Genomic DNA, 13,815 nt, shown 5'->3' with positions numbered 1-13,815 from the left:
GCTCTGTCAGCTGATGCCAGGCCTAGGGCACTGGGCACAAAGGAGTGTGAGAGTCAAATCCCACCTTCTGAGAGCGGCACACAGGGCCCCAGGACTGCTGGGGCTCAGTAAGAAGGTGGTGGACCAGCCCTCTGGCCTTCTCCTCGCTCCCTCCCTTCCTTCTGCCACCAGCCCTCTCCACCCATGGTCAGGCCACTTGGCTTACTGCCCAGTGTGACCTCGGGAGGCTAGCCTGGCTGCAGAGCTCATACTTGGACCTTGGGTCCCTGCTCAGGGGACGAAGGCCCTGTCTGGCTCTTCCCTGTTCCTCACCCAAGGTGTGCCCTGGTTCCTAGCCCTGGCTCATGGGAACAGCCAGTCTTGACAGAAGCCTACAACCTGGATCCCTGAAGGCTGGGGAAACTTGGCCACTCTGTTAGGTCTTAGGGCCTCCTGGATGCCCACTCCTTACCTGCGCAGCCATCACTCCCAGACCCACCCTCACCAGCTGAACTGGGCATCCTCTAATACCCAGGAGATGCACATATTTCCAGGCTGGGCCCCACACCATGGCCCTGCCCTGGGCTGTGCACCTCTGAGTTCTGCACTCACCCCACAGCTTACTGGCAGAAAAAAGCCACGTGGCCATGAGCTGTGGTTCTGCCCTTTGGCCTTTTATCTGCTCTCCCTCAGTTCTGCTAAGCTAAGTTTCCTTGGAGAGGTCTCAACCTGCCTCAGCTGAACACAGCCAGAGAGGTGACTGCAGACAGGAAAAGGGAGAGACTGCCGGGCCAGGCTCTGTGTCCAGGAGCACTGGGGCTCAGCAGGTTTGCCCGGCTCCAGCAGGCCCTCCTAGCCCAGGGATGTTGTTAGCACTTGAAGGAAGTTTCTGGAAATGCTCCCAGCCCATTCTGTTCATGGATTCATTCTGCCCCTTCCTTTCTACCAAATTGACTTTCCAGCTTTTCAGAGAAAGAACATTTCCTTTTACCATTTTACTTGTCAAAACAGGAACTTCCTGGGTAGATTGCAAAGCTGACCCCTGAGCCAAGGGAAGGACAGCACCATGGCACTTGTTCACCCCTCACGCCTGGGAAGTATGAATGTGGATGATGGCACAGGGGTCTAGTGGCTACCCCCAGAAAATAGTCATCTATTTTTTTTTAATTCCAACAAACTAATAATGAGATGGGCACGAATGAACCATAGTGCTTTAGAAAAGGCACAGGATAGCTGCATTATTACCTGTATTGTAGGAAGAGGAAATAAGAAAAGTAAACAGCAAAGGGAGAGGGACTGGGAACTCAGACTTGAGCATATTAATGACCAGATCATATATTCATCACCTGTCAGAGTTGCATGCATATCATTCATTCATTTATCCATTCATTTATTTGCAGGTTCATTCATTCAATTTTTTTATCCATTCACTCAATATGTATTATGAGGCCAGAGGCAAAGTTTATAATAATAAAAACAAACAGACAAATAACAGCAACCACAAAAACAAAAGTGATCTTTTAGAGCTGTCAGTTGAATGTGGAAATCACTTTATGGTTGAAGAAACTGAAGCCCAGAGCGTTAAGATTTTTCCCTCCACTACTCCACACAGCTCCGGAGCTGAGCCTGGAGCTCTCACGGACTACTTTCTCCTCAAAGAGAGTCTCCTTCATCCAAATAGGTTCATCTATACCCAAGAGCCAGCTGTCAGAGAGCAAGGACACACCTGAGGGGGCAGCTGACCAGCCTGACAACACTCTCCTTGGGGATCTCAACATAATTTTAAAGCTAATTTGTTGATGTGACTGTTCAGAACAATGTCTGTAAGTGGTTTTGATCACATTCTCTTACCAGAAAACCAATTTTATATATGAACATATACACATCATGGAGATTTTTAAAAGGATGGAAAAAGATAAAATGCTCTTCTTGCCTCACCATGTGGCTGATGAAGATCTCTTATTTCGAGGACATGTGTCACTCCAGTGTGCTCAGCATTACTGAGATTTGCTTTGAGTTAACGTTTTCTTAGAAGCAATCATTTTCGGGCCTTTCATCTATTTTGTTTGGACTAAATTCATGAAGACTCAGCAATATAAATTAGAGAAATTAGTTAAAATTTGATAATACCAATTTAACTTGGCATCTGAAAACTGCAGTGTTGTTGCCATAAACGAAAAGTAAAGAATAGCTGAGGATGCCGGGGCAGAAAAGAACGAACACAATTGGCTTGAGATTGTGTCCTCAGAAAGGCCTGATTGCAAGGTTGGCCCTTTGTTGGCAACTGGGAACTTGGATTTGGGAGGGTTCCCACCGTCTCCTCAATGATAGGAGGGGCTCACTGTGCCTGAACTGTTCAAACACTGCTTTATGCTGAATACCTGCTCTCCACTGGAGTCTGGAAGTTTGGTAGAAGTACACAGGAGGTGCCTACATGACCAGCCCCTATAAAAACCCTGGCCACTGAGTCTCTAAAGTGCTTCCCTAGAGAGCATTTCACCTGTGTTGTTACTCTTTGTTGCTGGGGCAATTAAGTATGCCCTGTGTGACTCCACATAGGGCTCCTGGAAGCTTGTACCTGGCCTCCTCAGGACTTTGCCCCATGCGCTGTTTGCTTTTGCTGATGTTGCTTTATGTGTGTTCACTGTAGTAAGTCAGAGCTGAGAGTGTGACTGTGTGCTGACCCCTGTGAATCCCTGTGGGTCACTAAACTTAGAGATTGTCTTGGGGACACTCAACTCAGCACCCCATTGATGGCGGGTGTAACAACTACCCAGTCCTCAGGAGAGTTCCTGTGTATAACCCCCAGACACATCACTGAGCCTGGCCCTGGATCAGCTGTAGTGTTAAGTTCAGTACAGCTTAGGTTCCCAGGGTTTAAACACATTGCTGCCCCATAGAGCTCACAGGTTAAACTCTAAATTCTTAGCCGGGTGTAGCCCCCTTCTGCAGTAGGGGGCTTCAGCTATATTGTACTGCTTAGCCATTCCCCTTACACCACGCTGGCTCCTGCTGCCGAGCCTGGCACCAGAAGGTCATTCCTTGCCCTGTCTCCTCCACAAATTCTCATTTGTCCTCTGAAAGCCAAAAGCATGGACTACCTCCCCTGAGAAGTCCACCCAGAGCCACGACTTCAGCTCCGCCAGTCACAGTCTGATGACCTGTCTTTCTCACCCATGAGATGGAGCTCCTAGGAGGCAGGGCTGCTCTGCCCACCTTTAAATCTCTGGAGCCCAGCACAGAGGGGCTGATTAGGCTGGATGGGCCATCTTAAGAGGTAGTCAACTTTTTGTCACCAGAAATGTACAAGTGGAGCATGAGAAGACACATGAAAGGAAGACCACAGAAAGAACTGAAACATTTAATAGCAAGAGGAGCTGAGTTCATGGTCCCAGTGGCCCTTTCCACCCAAATAAAATATGCTGTTTGTTAGGTACTGAGCTTCCCATCATTCCCCATCATGCAAAGCTTAGAGGACCCTCCTGTTAGAAAGTTGTAGGGGCATTTCCTTTACTGAGGGAGGTTTCATTTGATGACATCCTGGGTACCTCTCTTTTGTGTGGTTCTGTGATGGCAAATAAACTAGAACGTTGTGACGAACTTAATAATTCTGTTTTCCAATATGTCACCACCAATGTAAGTCTCTATTGATTTATCAACACCAGACAAACAACTACTTTACTGTTTCTCCCAAAGTCCTAAGCATATTTATTCTGACGTTAATGTCTTTTCTTTTCTTCCTGAGCCATTAAGTACTCCACCCCCTCGGCAAACTGCCTGAGACATATTTATCTGTGGGGAGAGGAGAATGTTAGGCAGCCAATGCCCGTCTCAGTCTAAGCTATGAAAAGGGGGGAAAAATAGAGCAAATCTCCAAATGGCAAGAAAAATCTATGCCCAGAACACCCTGCTCAGAACTTGTTCGGTTGCTCTTACGTAGGTGCACCTGCCTGTGTGGAGGGCTTGTGCGGCTCTTCTGGGGAGCAGTGGGGACATGAGCACATGATCCCTGCAGGTAAGTCTGCTGTGCTCTGGGCCTCCTCATCCCCATAGACACTTGTGGGTTCTGGGCCATGAAGTTAGATGGAGGAGGAAGCCCTGGTGGCTGGCTGGACACAGGAGGCAGGTTGCTCAACTGCTATCCAAAAGGTTCTACAAAGGGCTTTTCATTTTATTCTGACTGCTGGCCCCAAGCAGTCAATAGTGAGAAGGAGTCAGAAGACCCAGGCTGTCCAAAAGCAAGCCCTGACCACCATCACCTATGAGAGGCCTGAGGTCCCCATGGCCTGTCTTGTCTTTCTGGGGCAGGGGGTAGCAGGCAGACCCCTAACAACAGCTCTAGGAGACCCTGTCTTGCTTGGGGTTCCTTAAGTGAGATCTGCACAGAAAATCCCCTTCAGAGTTCAGAGTACAGCAAAGGCTCTCCAGGGGAACAATTCAGGGGGGCACGTGAGACTTTGGGCCAAGCAGGAGTACTTTGGAACTCAGGTCAGAGTCAATGGGAAATCGTAGGAGCCTTAGGGCAAATCAGAGAAAGGTGCCCCTTTGGGAGGAAGAATTTTCAGGAAGTCCTCACCCTGGCCCTTTGTATAGGACCCCTCTCTTCAAGGTCCTTGAAACTGGAGAACTCCAAGAACTTGGTTCAAAGAGCAGATCCCAGGCTGAAATTCAACTCCCATCCACCCCTGGTGCCAACACTCTCATGCAGTGCTCAGAGTGCACAAATGCACTTGGTAGCCTTGGCTCAGGCAACAGAACAACGCAGAGCAAGGGAAGAGGCCTCTCTTCCTATTTGCCTAATGAGCCCAGCAGGTGCCTCAGGACTGAGGTTGGGGGGCTTTTGGGAAGCTCAGCATTCTCAGCTGGGTGGTGGCAGGAGGCGTGGGTGTGTGTTGGGAGGGGGCTGCTGTGTGCCTCATGCAGCTCTGTGGACAGAAGATGAGGATGAGTGGGCACTGGGGCAGGAGAGGAAGGACTGGGTGGCTACACTGTGGCAACTGCAGCTGCCATGAAATTTGTGGGCAAGTGTGAGGTATCTTTTTTTTTGGTAGCAATTTTTGGCCAGGGCTGGGTTTGAACCTGCCACCTCTGGCAAATGGGGCTGGCGCCCTACTCCTTGAGCCACAGGTGCTGCAAGTATGAGGTATCTTTTAGGACTTCTGGAAATACCTGGAGCATGCTTAGAGGGGTCCCCTGTTCTAAGTCTTCCTGATTTGCCCCTCCACTCTGGCCCTCCACGTGCCTGTCTCTGTCAGGGTGTATGACCCAGTGAATGTGATGTGTCTGTCTACCTAGGTCTTCTGTCTACACTGCCAGCTCCTTGAGGGCAGTGATCTGCATGGCCCAGATCTGTGCCTGCAGGGCCTGGCACACAGTAGGTGCCTGGGAATGTTCTCATGTGAATGAATGAATTGTGGGCACAAAAGTGCTGAGAATAGCCAGGGCTTGAGTGGCCCACATGGGAAAGGAGGGTGTCACCTGTCCACTGGGTGGGGAGTCTCTGATGTCTCCTCAGCCCCCTTCTCTGGAAGCCTTTCACAACAAAAGGGCCTGGACAGCCAGGGACAGAGGATTTGGGAAGGGAAGGCCACTGCTGTCAAGAGGACATCTGTACCCAACCAGGACTCCAGTTGGTCCAAGCAGGTGCTATTAGAGCCAGTCCCTGGGGCTGCCTCCCACTGCTGCTCTGGACCTGTCCGTCAAGGCCAGTATCAAACCCTGTGGGTTTCTCCTGGGTCCCAGCCTTCCTGTTGCCTTCTGAAATCCCAGAGTACTTTACCATAGCTGGCCACAAGAGCCTGGGATCACATGCCAAGACAGACCCAAACCTACAGTATTACGTTGTTTTACCTCTCAACTCAAAAAGATGTCCCCAAACAACAAAAGTAATACAAACTTATGGCCTTTTTACTGAAAACATTTCGCCAGTTCCTATTGGACTTGAATTTACAGGGTCCCCAAGTGGCATTCCTAGGCAACCTCTACTTTTATAGTCAGACTTAGAAAATCTCTGCATCTCCAAGAGGGCTGAAGAAGTCATCACGCTCCCCAGTCTAGGTCCCCTTTATCCCATCCTTGCCTGGACACTGTCTACCTCGAGTGCACACACTCACATGAGCAGGGTGAGGCTGAAGTCAGCTGACCTGAATCCAACCCATTATAGCCCTGCTTCCCGTGCTCCGAGGGTGGAGGCCAAGCTCCAGGGTCTTCCAGTCCACTAGCTCCTTTCCTCCTAGAGCTGTTCCTCAGGACACCAGACTCTGGGGTTTCCATTTCTCTTACACAACCAGTCTCTAAGAGACAAACACAGGACGAAGCATGGGTTCGAATCCCATGCACATGCTGAGCAATGTCCCTGCAGATGGAAGTCTGGAGTCCGGATGGCAGCTCCCCTTTGGGAAGGAAAGGCAGGGGGAGGGGTCAGGTGGTGCCTGGAAGGGACAGGAAGGGCTTCTGGGATGATGGCAATGTTCTGTTTCTTGATCAGATCCTGGATTCACAGTTGAGTTCAGTTTGTGAAAATCAATTGAGTGGTTCACTTATATGTGTACATTGCTTTTTAAGGAAAATTATAAAGGAGCTGGGATTGTCAGCACATGGTGGGAGCTGGGAGACCTAAAGCTGAGCCTTGCTCCTCTGAGTTCCTATCAGAGCAGCCCTGGGCTGAACTGGCTTCTCTCAAGGTCCCACTGACTGCACGGTGTGGCATCATCCTTACCTCCCTTGCAACCTGCCCCCAGACCCTTTGCAGCGCTCAAGGTGGCACAGGCACAAACCAGCTTGGCCGTGACTTAGGCAGGCCCCAAGTCTCTTCCTGACCCAGTTTTGGCAGAGAAAGGTCCCAGAAGGCCACAAGTCACCAGGGATATGCCTACACCAGACCCACCAGCACCAACCCCAGTTTTGCCAGCCTCTTCTTTTTTTTTTTTGTAGAGACAGAGTCTCACCTTATGGCCCTGGGTAGAGTGCCGTGGCCTCACACAGCTCACAGCAACCTCCAACTCCTGGGCTTAAGCTATTCTCTTGCCTCAGCCTCCCGAGTAGCTGGGACTACAGGCGCCCACCACAACACCAGGCTATTTTTTTTTCTTTTTTGGTTGCAGTTCAGCCGGGGTCGGGTTTGAACCTGCCACCCTCGGTATATGGGGCCGGCGCCTTACCGACTGAGCCACAGGCGCCGCCCAGCCTCTTCTTTATCATAGGTTTACTCTGCTGTATCCATGTCTCTCTGAGCAGTACACAGAAGTGAGCACGATTATCCAGCACAGGCCCATCATTCATTCATTCACTCCTGATGATAAGGACTAACATTTATTGAATTTTGCTACATGACAGGCACTGAGTGCTGTATATGCATGACCTCATTTGATCCTCACAATCCCAACACTATCCCCATTTTATAGATGAGAAAACTAAGGTAGGTTTGGTGATGTTAAATAATGTAAACAAAATCACGCTGCTAGGAAGCAGAGCAGCGGGGATTCAAACATGAGCATCCAACTGCAGGGCCTCCCTCTTGGGCCAGATGCTCTGATATACTGTGGAGACAGAGAAATAAAACAGTATACTACAACCACTGACTTATACACCTTTAAAGGGGGAGTTTTATGGTGTGTGAATTATATCTCAATTTAAAAAGTCTAAGGCGGCGCCTGTGGCTCAAAGGAGTAGGGTGCTGGCCCCATATGCCGGCGGTGGCGGGTTCAATCCCAGCCCCAGCCATAAACTGCAAAAAAAAAAAGTCTGTATGGACAAAAACTTTGGTGGGGATAAATGTTTATCAGATCCCTTCCACCTGTTTTTTTCTGGTGTAGGCCACCTAATGGTAAGTCAGATTATTCCTAGGCAAAACATAAAACATCTCAGATGTCTTTGTGGTCCAATAGAGCTAACTATGAACTCCAGCCCTGCCGCCTAGGACTATGTCAAGAGTTTTGGTTTTCTGTGCTGCAAGGTGGAGACAGTGAACCTGGCCTTGTCAGGGAGTTGTGGGATTGTGAAGGAGAGGCTGCACTTGCCAGAGAGCTGGCCCTGGCTAAGTCACAGCTGCTCGTGCTGCGCTCCATGAGGGCAGGTGAGTTAGCGTGAAGCTGCTGACAACACTGCGGCCAGGAATGTGGCTGCCGACCCACTCAGGGACTCCTCATCCTCCCTGCAGAGTCCCTCTTCCTCCTCTCACACTTGAGCTGGGGTTTCTGACTAAGATGTCAGAGGAAGACGAATGCCTTTTCTCTTCCCCACTGGCAGGCTCCCTCTCCAAGCTGACGGGGAGGGGATTCCTGGGCCAGGTCAGCTCCTCAGCTGTGAGAGGACACTCCCTTCCTCCAGCACTGGGGCTCTGGCTCACATCCAGCATCGTCCTCACAGGCAGCTCTCTGTCCACAGGGGCCACGTTGCTATGGTGACTCTGCTCCCCACATGGTGTCCAGGGAGACAGCATAGTGTAGCAGGAGCTCTTTGCAAGACTTGCTGCAACCAGCACTCATAGGCTGAGAAGATTCTGGAAGGGTTAGAAGGATGGGGGATGGGAACTCAATGCTCCTAGCAGGATCACTGTGCGCACACGTCATGCATGCACATCCTCCTGTCCAAGTCATAACAGCCCTTCTGAGTGGAGACACAGCCTCTTGAGAGGAACGGTTTAGTGACTGTCACGGGATTTTTCCTGAGGTCATGGTTTTTCATTGTATTTAGTTTTGATATTGAAAACTAAAGGAAAAAAGTGGCATTTCTATGGTGGCAGAACTAACTGTGACTTACACTATACCACGTCTGAAGCTGACCTCGTAGTCTACCGTGTCCCTGTCCTTCAAGATTTCTTACAGAACTTAGTGGGGCATCAGGGAATTAATTACACTGCGACCAGGGAGGCAAGGTCCACACCCCTCGATCCACATCCCCCACCCGCACTCCCCTGAGATTCATCTCGTTGAACCCACTTTGCAATCCTGCCTGGGGAGTTATTACGCTCATTTTCCAGATGACAAAACTGAGGCTCAGAGGGGCTAAATCCCATGTCACAATCAGGAGCTAAGAGGCATGGAGAGGAGATGCCAAACCCAGGCTGCCGTTTTGAGAGCTGTGCTCCCTGCATGGTGGTGGTTTGCTGAGAGCAGCCTTCTAGGTCCCAAGAGAACAGAATCTAAGTCACAAATGAAATTAAGCAATTGACCCTTCTAGAGCTGTAGGTGGAATATGACCCAGACTGCACTTATTAGGGACTAGTATTTAGACTCTAAATTCGAGAGCTTTCACTTCCTCTTCCTTGGTAATGCTAAGAATTAATAAATAAATGACCCCAGTCCTAACCCGTGTAGACATTTATGCTGACCCAGTTCAATCCAGAGTAGTTAATCTACGCCTTTTCCCCGCAGTCATGAATGTGGGCTCTCCTTTGCGGAGCCTCTGAAACAGCCCTGACTGCAAATAAATTAATTCTCAGGGGTGGCGAGAACCCGGCCCTCACATCTTCTCGAGCCCTCGTGTTCAGAGCTGATGCTGATTTGTAAAGCGCTTTATGATTTATTCATACTGCCTTCCCAGGCTTCCCAGGACAACCTTCCCTCACACAAATGAGCGTGACTCCCAGAAGAGAATGTCAGGCTTCATTAAAAGAAAAAAGCCGGGTGTGGGGGATGTCCCTTTTTCTGCTCCCTAGCCTGCGTCACCCTGCGTTTGTAGAATTCAGGTCAAACTTGAGAAAGCACCTGTGCTTTATGTGAACAAAGCAAGATGTCAGGGGCTTATTTCTGGGAGGCAGGGCCTCTCCTGCTGTGGGTCTCTCTGCTCCAAAGCTTGAACTCCAGCCCACTGGAGGCATTCTCAGGTGGCCAAGGGCAAGTGGCAAGGAGGTGGGCAAAGGGGCCGCTGGGGGAGGCAGGCGCCATGGCAGAAGCAGGGTTGAGCTCTGCTCCACTGATTTTTAGCTGGGGGACAGAGGCATGCCCCTCACCTCTCAGGGATGCTACTTAGGAACAGGGTGCTGTGTAAGTTAGAAGTCGCCAAACTAGCCTACAGTACCGTTTTCACTGTTGTGATTGTCATGATGTCCTCAAACTTGGGGAGGAAGTCTAACCCCTTTGAAACACAGACGGAAGAGGAAAATCCTCCACTTTGTTACTCTCTTAACTTTGTCAGGGTACCTTGGGAACAATCCCTTGCTTAGGCCTTGCCACTGCCCAGGAAAGTTGACCATAAAAACATTATATGCCTAGAAAATTGTTAGGTGCTGCAGTGCATAAAAGTCATGATGAAACTGGAATATCAGAGACTTTATAGGCTTCACCCCTCCCCCAAAACTAGAAAGATCCCCATAAACTGCAGTTACCATTCTACTGCCAGAGAGCCATATGCTTTAGGGAACAAACCCCACTAATGCATGCCCGCAAGGACTCTTGAGCAGCTCAGCTTCTTTGCAAGCTGACTCCAGGCACCCTGAAGCCCGGGCCTTGCATCGCTTCCAGAAGAACAGAGCAGACAAGGGAGGCAGTGCTGAGCATGAAATTAAAAACTCCAGGCAGAAAGAGTGAACCAAATGAGAATGGAGTACCGGGGTTGAACTGTCTTCGGGGTTCCCCTGGAGAGGACGATGCTTATATACCCCAGTGACCTCATGATCCCCTCAGTTACTGGGGACTCTACCATGCATTCTCAAGGCTCTTCCAAATTTAGGATAAAGGAAATGTATCTGTAGACACCTCCCTTGCTGGACAGCTTACATGCACATTGAAGTTGCTAGTAACATGAGCAATTTGACTCTGTAATAGTCAGCATGATTTAACCATCTGCAGGAATCAGGAATGTGTCAGCACCTAGAATATAAGATCCAGGGACCTTCCTCCATTCTGATATGTTGTCCCAGAGCAGAGGAATCAGATATAGTCCTAAAAGTCCAAGGTATGGGTGGTATGGGTGGTGGTGGTGACCTATCATGTTTTGGGGATCCTTCCCTTGTATATCCCTTGCTGCCAACTTTTAATACATCCTCGCCCAGCAGGGGGTGACACTGAGACTTGAGAGCAGTGAAGGCAGTCTAAAAAGACCATTTTGCAAGAAAGGGCCTACATCATTCTCAGCACCTTAAACAACAGCAGGAGAGAGTTGCTTTTGGGTTAATTTGTCAACACTGACCTTCTGACCATCCTCTCTAGCTCTGGTCCTCCATGCAGGGAACTGGATGAATTATTGCATCTGGGACACTCAAGAGACCCAACTGGCCAACACAGTTTTGACAGATCATAGTAGTCAAAGTTTAGAAATAAATCCCAACTAGCCACGTTATCCTTAAAAAGTAAGTGAATGAGACCTTTAGCCGAGAGTTAGTTCCATACAATTGCTAATTGTTGTTATATAACTTCCTTTAGAAAAATAACTAGAAGGCATTTTATTGGTCATCAAAAGTTTTAAATGTTAACTTTCAAAGTAATCTTTCTAAAATATAGCAAATAAATTATACTGTTTGGAGCTTCCATAAATCTATGCACTGTCATGGGGATGACATAGCCCCCATGGGGCAAATGTTCATTCTTGAATGTGAAGAAATAGGATTCTTTTTATTTTTATTTTTATTTTTTTGGCTGGGGCTGCGTTTGAACCCACCACCTTCGGCATATGGGACCAGCGCTCTACCCCTTTGAGCCACAGGTGCCTTTTTATGTATAAACCATATATATATTGTACACAAACAGATATTTAGTACATTTCTGGTATTAAGATTTCCTGGGGGAGACAGTTATGAAAAAAAAAGTCTAAAAAGGCTCCTTAGAAGGAATGAGAGAAAAAATGTTTAAGAAACATCACTTACACAGAAAACAATGCCAACTTTTTCGATGTGACTCAAAGTCAGCCAGGCAACATCTCTCATCATATTCTGTGATGGTTTTTGAGGTAGGTGAGAGGATTTGTTCCTTCTTAAATGGCCCTGACCCCTGAATTTCAGTGCCGAAGTCTTTCTGGTTGGTAATTTTTCTCCCTCCCTTTTCTTTGCCTCCCCTTCTTTGCTCAGCAGGAAATCTCCTCACAGTGGCCTGTTGAACCGTCATTTTATAGGCGATATTTACACCCATTCTGGTCTGACAGTAACACTACCCTGCTCTGTTGAGTTGTGGAACCACAGAATGGGTTGTTTCCTGCCTTTTCGTGTGTTTTCATATATTTCTGGGTTTGTATCTGTGTGTTTGATGACGGAGGTCACCACAAAAACTTTCTATCATCCCATTGGCATATGCAGAATGACTTACAGTGCAGAGTGTTTCAAAGGTCTTTTCAGAGACAAAGGATCCGTCAAGGCCAAAGAGAAATATAGATGCATAGGAGAGCATCCCTCCAAGGATAATGAGGTTGTTCATATATGGACTTGACATCTTTATCAGCCTGATGAGAGAAAGAAATAATAGATTTAACAGAACTGCTAAGTTAATTTTTCTGTCAACTAATTTCAATTAATTTTTCAGGTACTTCCCCAATGCCCGCTAGGGCAAATGGGGGAGATAAAAATTGAAAAAAAAAAAAAAGGAAGAAAGTAAACCCTGATTTCCTCCACTCCCCCTCACCACCTACTAGAGACTGCATACCTTTCACTAAAGGACCCCAGACAACTATATATTTGTAAGTGTTGATGTTCCTGCCTCTTCTGTCAAGTTCACTTACCACTTCTCTAGGGACAACTTTCATACCAGCTTTTTCATCTGTTAATTTTCAGTTTACACAAAAGCATTAAGTCAACAGGTTTTTCTGGCTGAGGCTGGCAGCATACACCAAATTAGAGACTTCTACTTGTAAGTTCAGTTTCTGCAGTGAGGGTGAAGATTCCCACGCTGCATCCCCTGCCTGGAGTGGGCGATGTCAAAAAGAGCTACAGGCCACGATGAACAGATACCCACACAAGAGAAAAACTCAATTCAATTCAAGATGGAGGGGAAGAGGGAGGGGTTGGTGTGCTCCCACCTAATGGGCACAATGTCAGGGTGTACGGCACATCTCCTGGGTGAAGGGCACAACAACAGCAGGAACTTTCCTAATAAACATCGCAATCTAATGGTTTGTAACCTCATATTAATCTGAAATAAAATAAATAAATAAATTCTTTTTATTTTTAAAAAGAGGTCTTTAGGTGAGTATTCCGAGTGGCTTAGGAACTGCGGTTACCAGGCTGTGAATGAGCACTCAGAAAGGTCAGAAAAGCGCCTGTCCTGTGCAGAAAGAGGGCCACCCACTTGGGGAAGAATACCTCTTCCAGTCACCAGGTGATGGAGGCGGACAACAGAGCCTTCATCTCCATCCTTACCCTGCCTCCACCAGGCTGCGGCTGGGAGTACTTTTTACAGTCCCAAACTCTATACCCCCCTCTCCCTCTCCTTTCCTTCAGGAATCCTGCTGTGGCTCCTAGCTGCCCATCAGTCCAGGGCTGCATGAAGCCATCAGTGGGCTGGTGCTCACTTCAGAGGTGCCTGGCTCCCTCTGTACCCACAGTTTAGAATGTCTTAGGTTTTTAGATGCCCACAGTCCAGCTACTCTTTTGCAGACTGTAATTGTGGACAACTGTTCCTCAAAGATGTTCTTTTGCATTCTGCAGCTCTATTAATCCTTCATATTTTAAGTATGTAATAAGTAGATAAGTGCTAGCTTAGTCCCTGCTACCCTACAGAAGTGCACCCTTGGCAAGTTACTTTACTGTGGCTGAGTTTCCTCACCAATAAACAGAGAGAATTGATCATGTTGCTGAGGGCGTCTGTGAGGATGAGACAACTGAGTCCCTGGAGGTCCTTTTGTCAACCATGGAGTGCTAAGGTGTCTTCATTCTTATGACCACAGCAGTCTCGGGAGGGGAAGGGCTTC

At 48.3% G+C, this 13,815-nt stretch overlaps 1 protein-coding gene across 1 annotated transcript in view; it reads right to left on the bottom strand.

The window, feature by feature from the left end:
• The window catches only part of GABBR2 (gamma-aminobutyric acid type B receptor subunit 2), a 396,872-nt gene that overhangs the window by 82,628 nt on the left and 300,429 nt on the right, over window positions 1-13,815 (bottom strand). The window contains exon 11 of the mRNA XM_053572972.1: window positions 12,219-12,351. Coding sequence (XP_053428947.1) covers window positions 12,219-12,351 — 133 coding nt within the window. The remainder of the gene's footprint in view (window positions 1-12,218; window positions 12,352-13,815) is intronic.

Source organism: Nycticebus coucang, chromosome 2, assembly GCF_027406575.1.
Source record: "Nycticebus coucang isolate mNycCou1 chromosome 2, mNycCou1.pri, whole genome shotgun sequence".
In the NCBI taxonomy this organism is placed as follows: Eukaryota; Metazoa; Chordata; class Mammalia; order Primates; family Lorisidae; genus Nycticebus; species Nycticebus coucang.
Note: the sequence above shows the minus strand (reverse complement) of the source record. Positions and strands in the feature narration are given on the sequence as shown.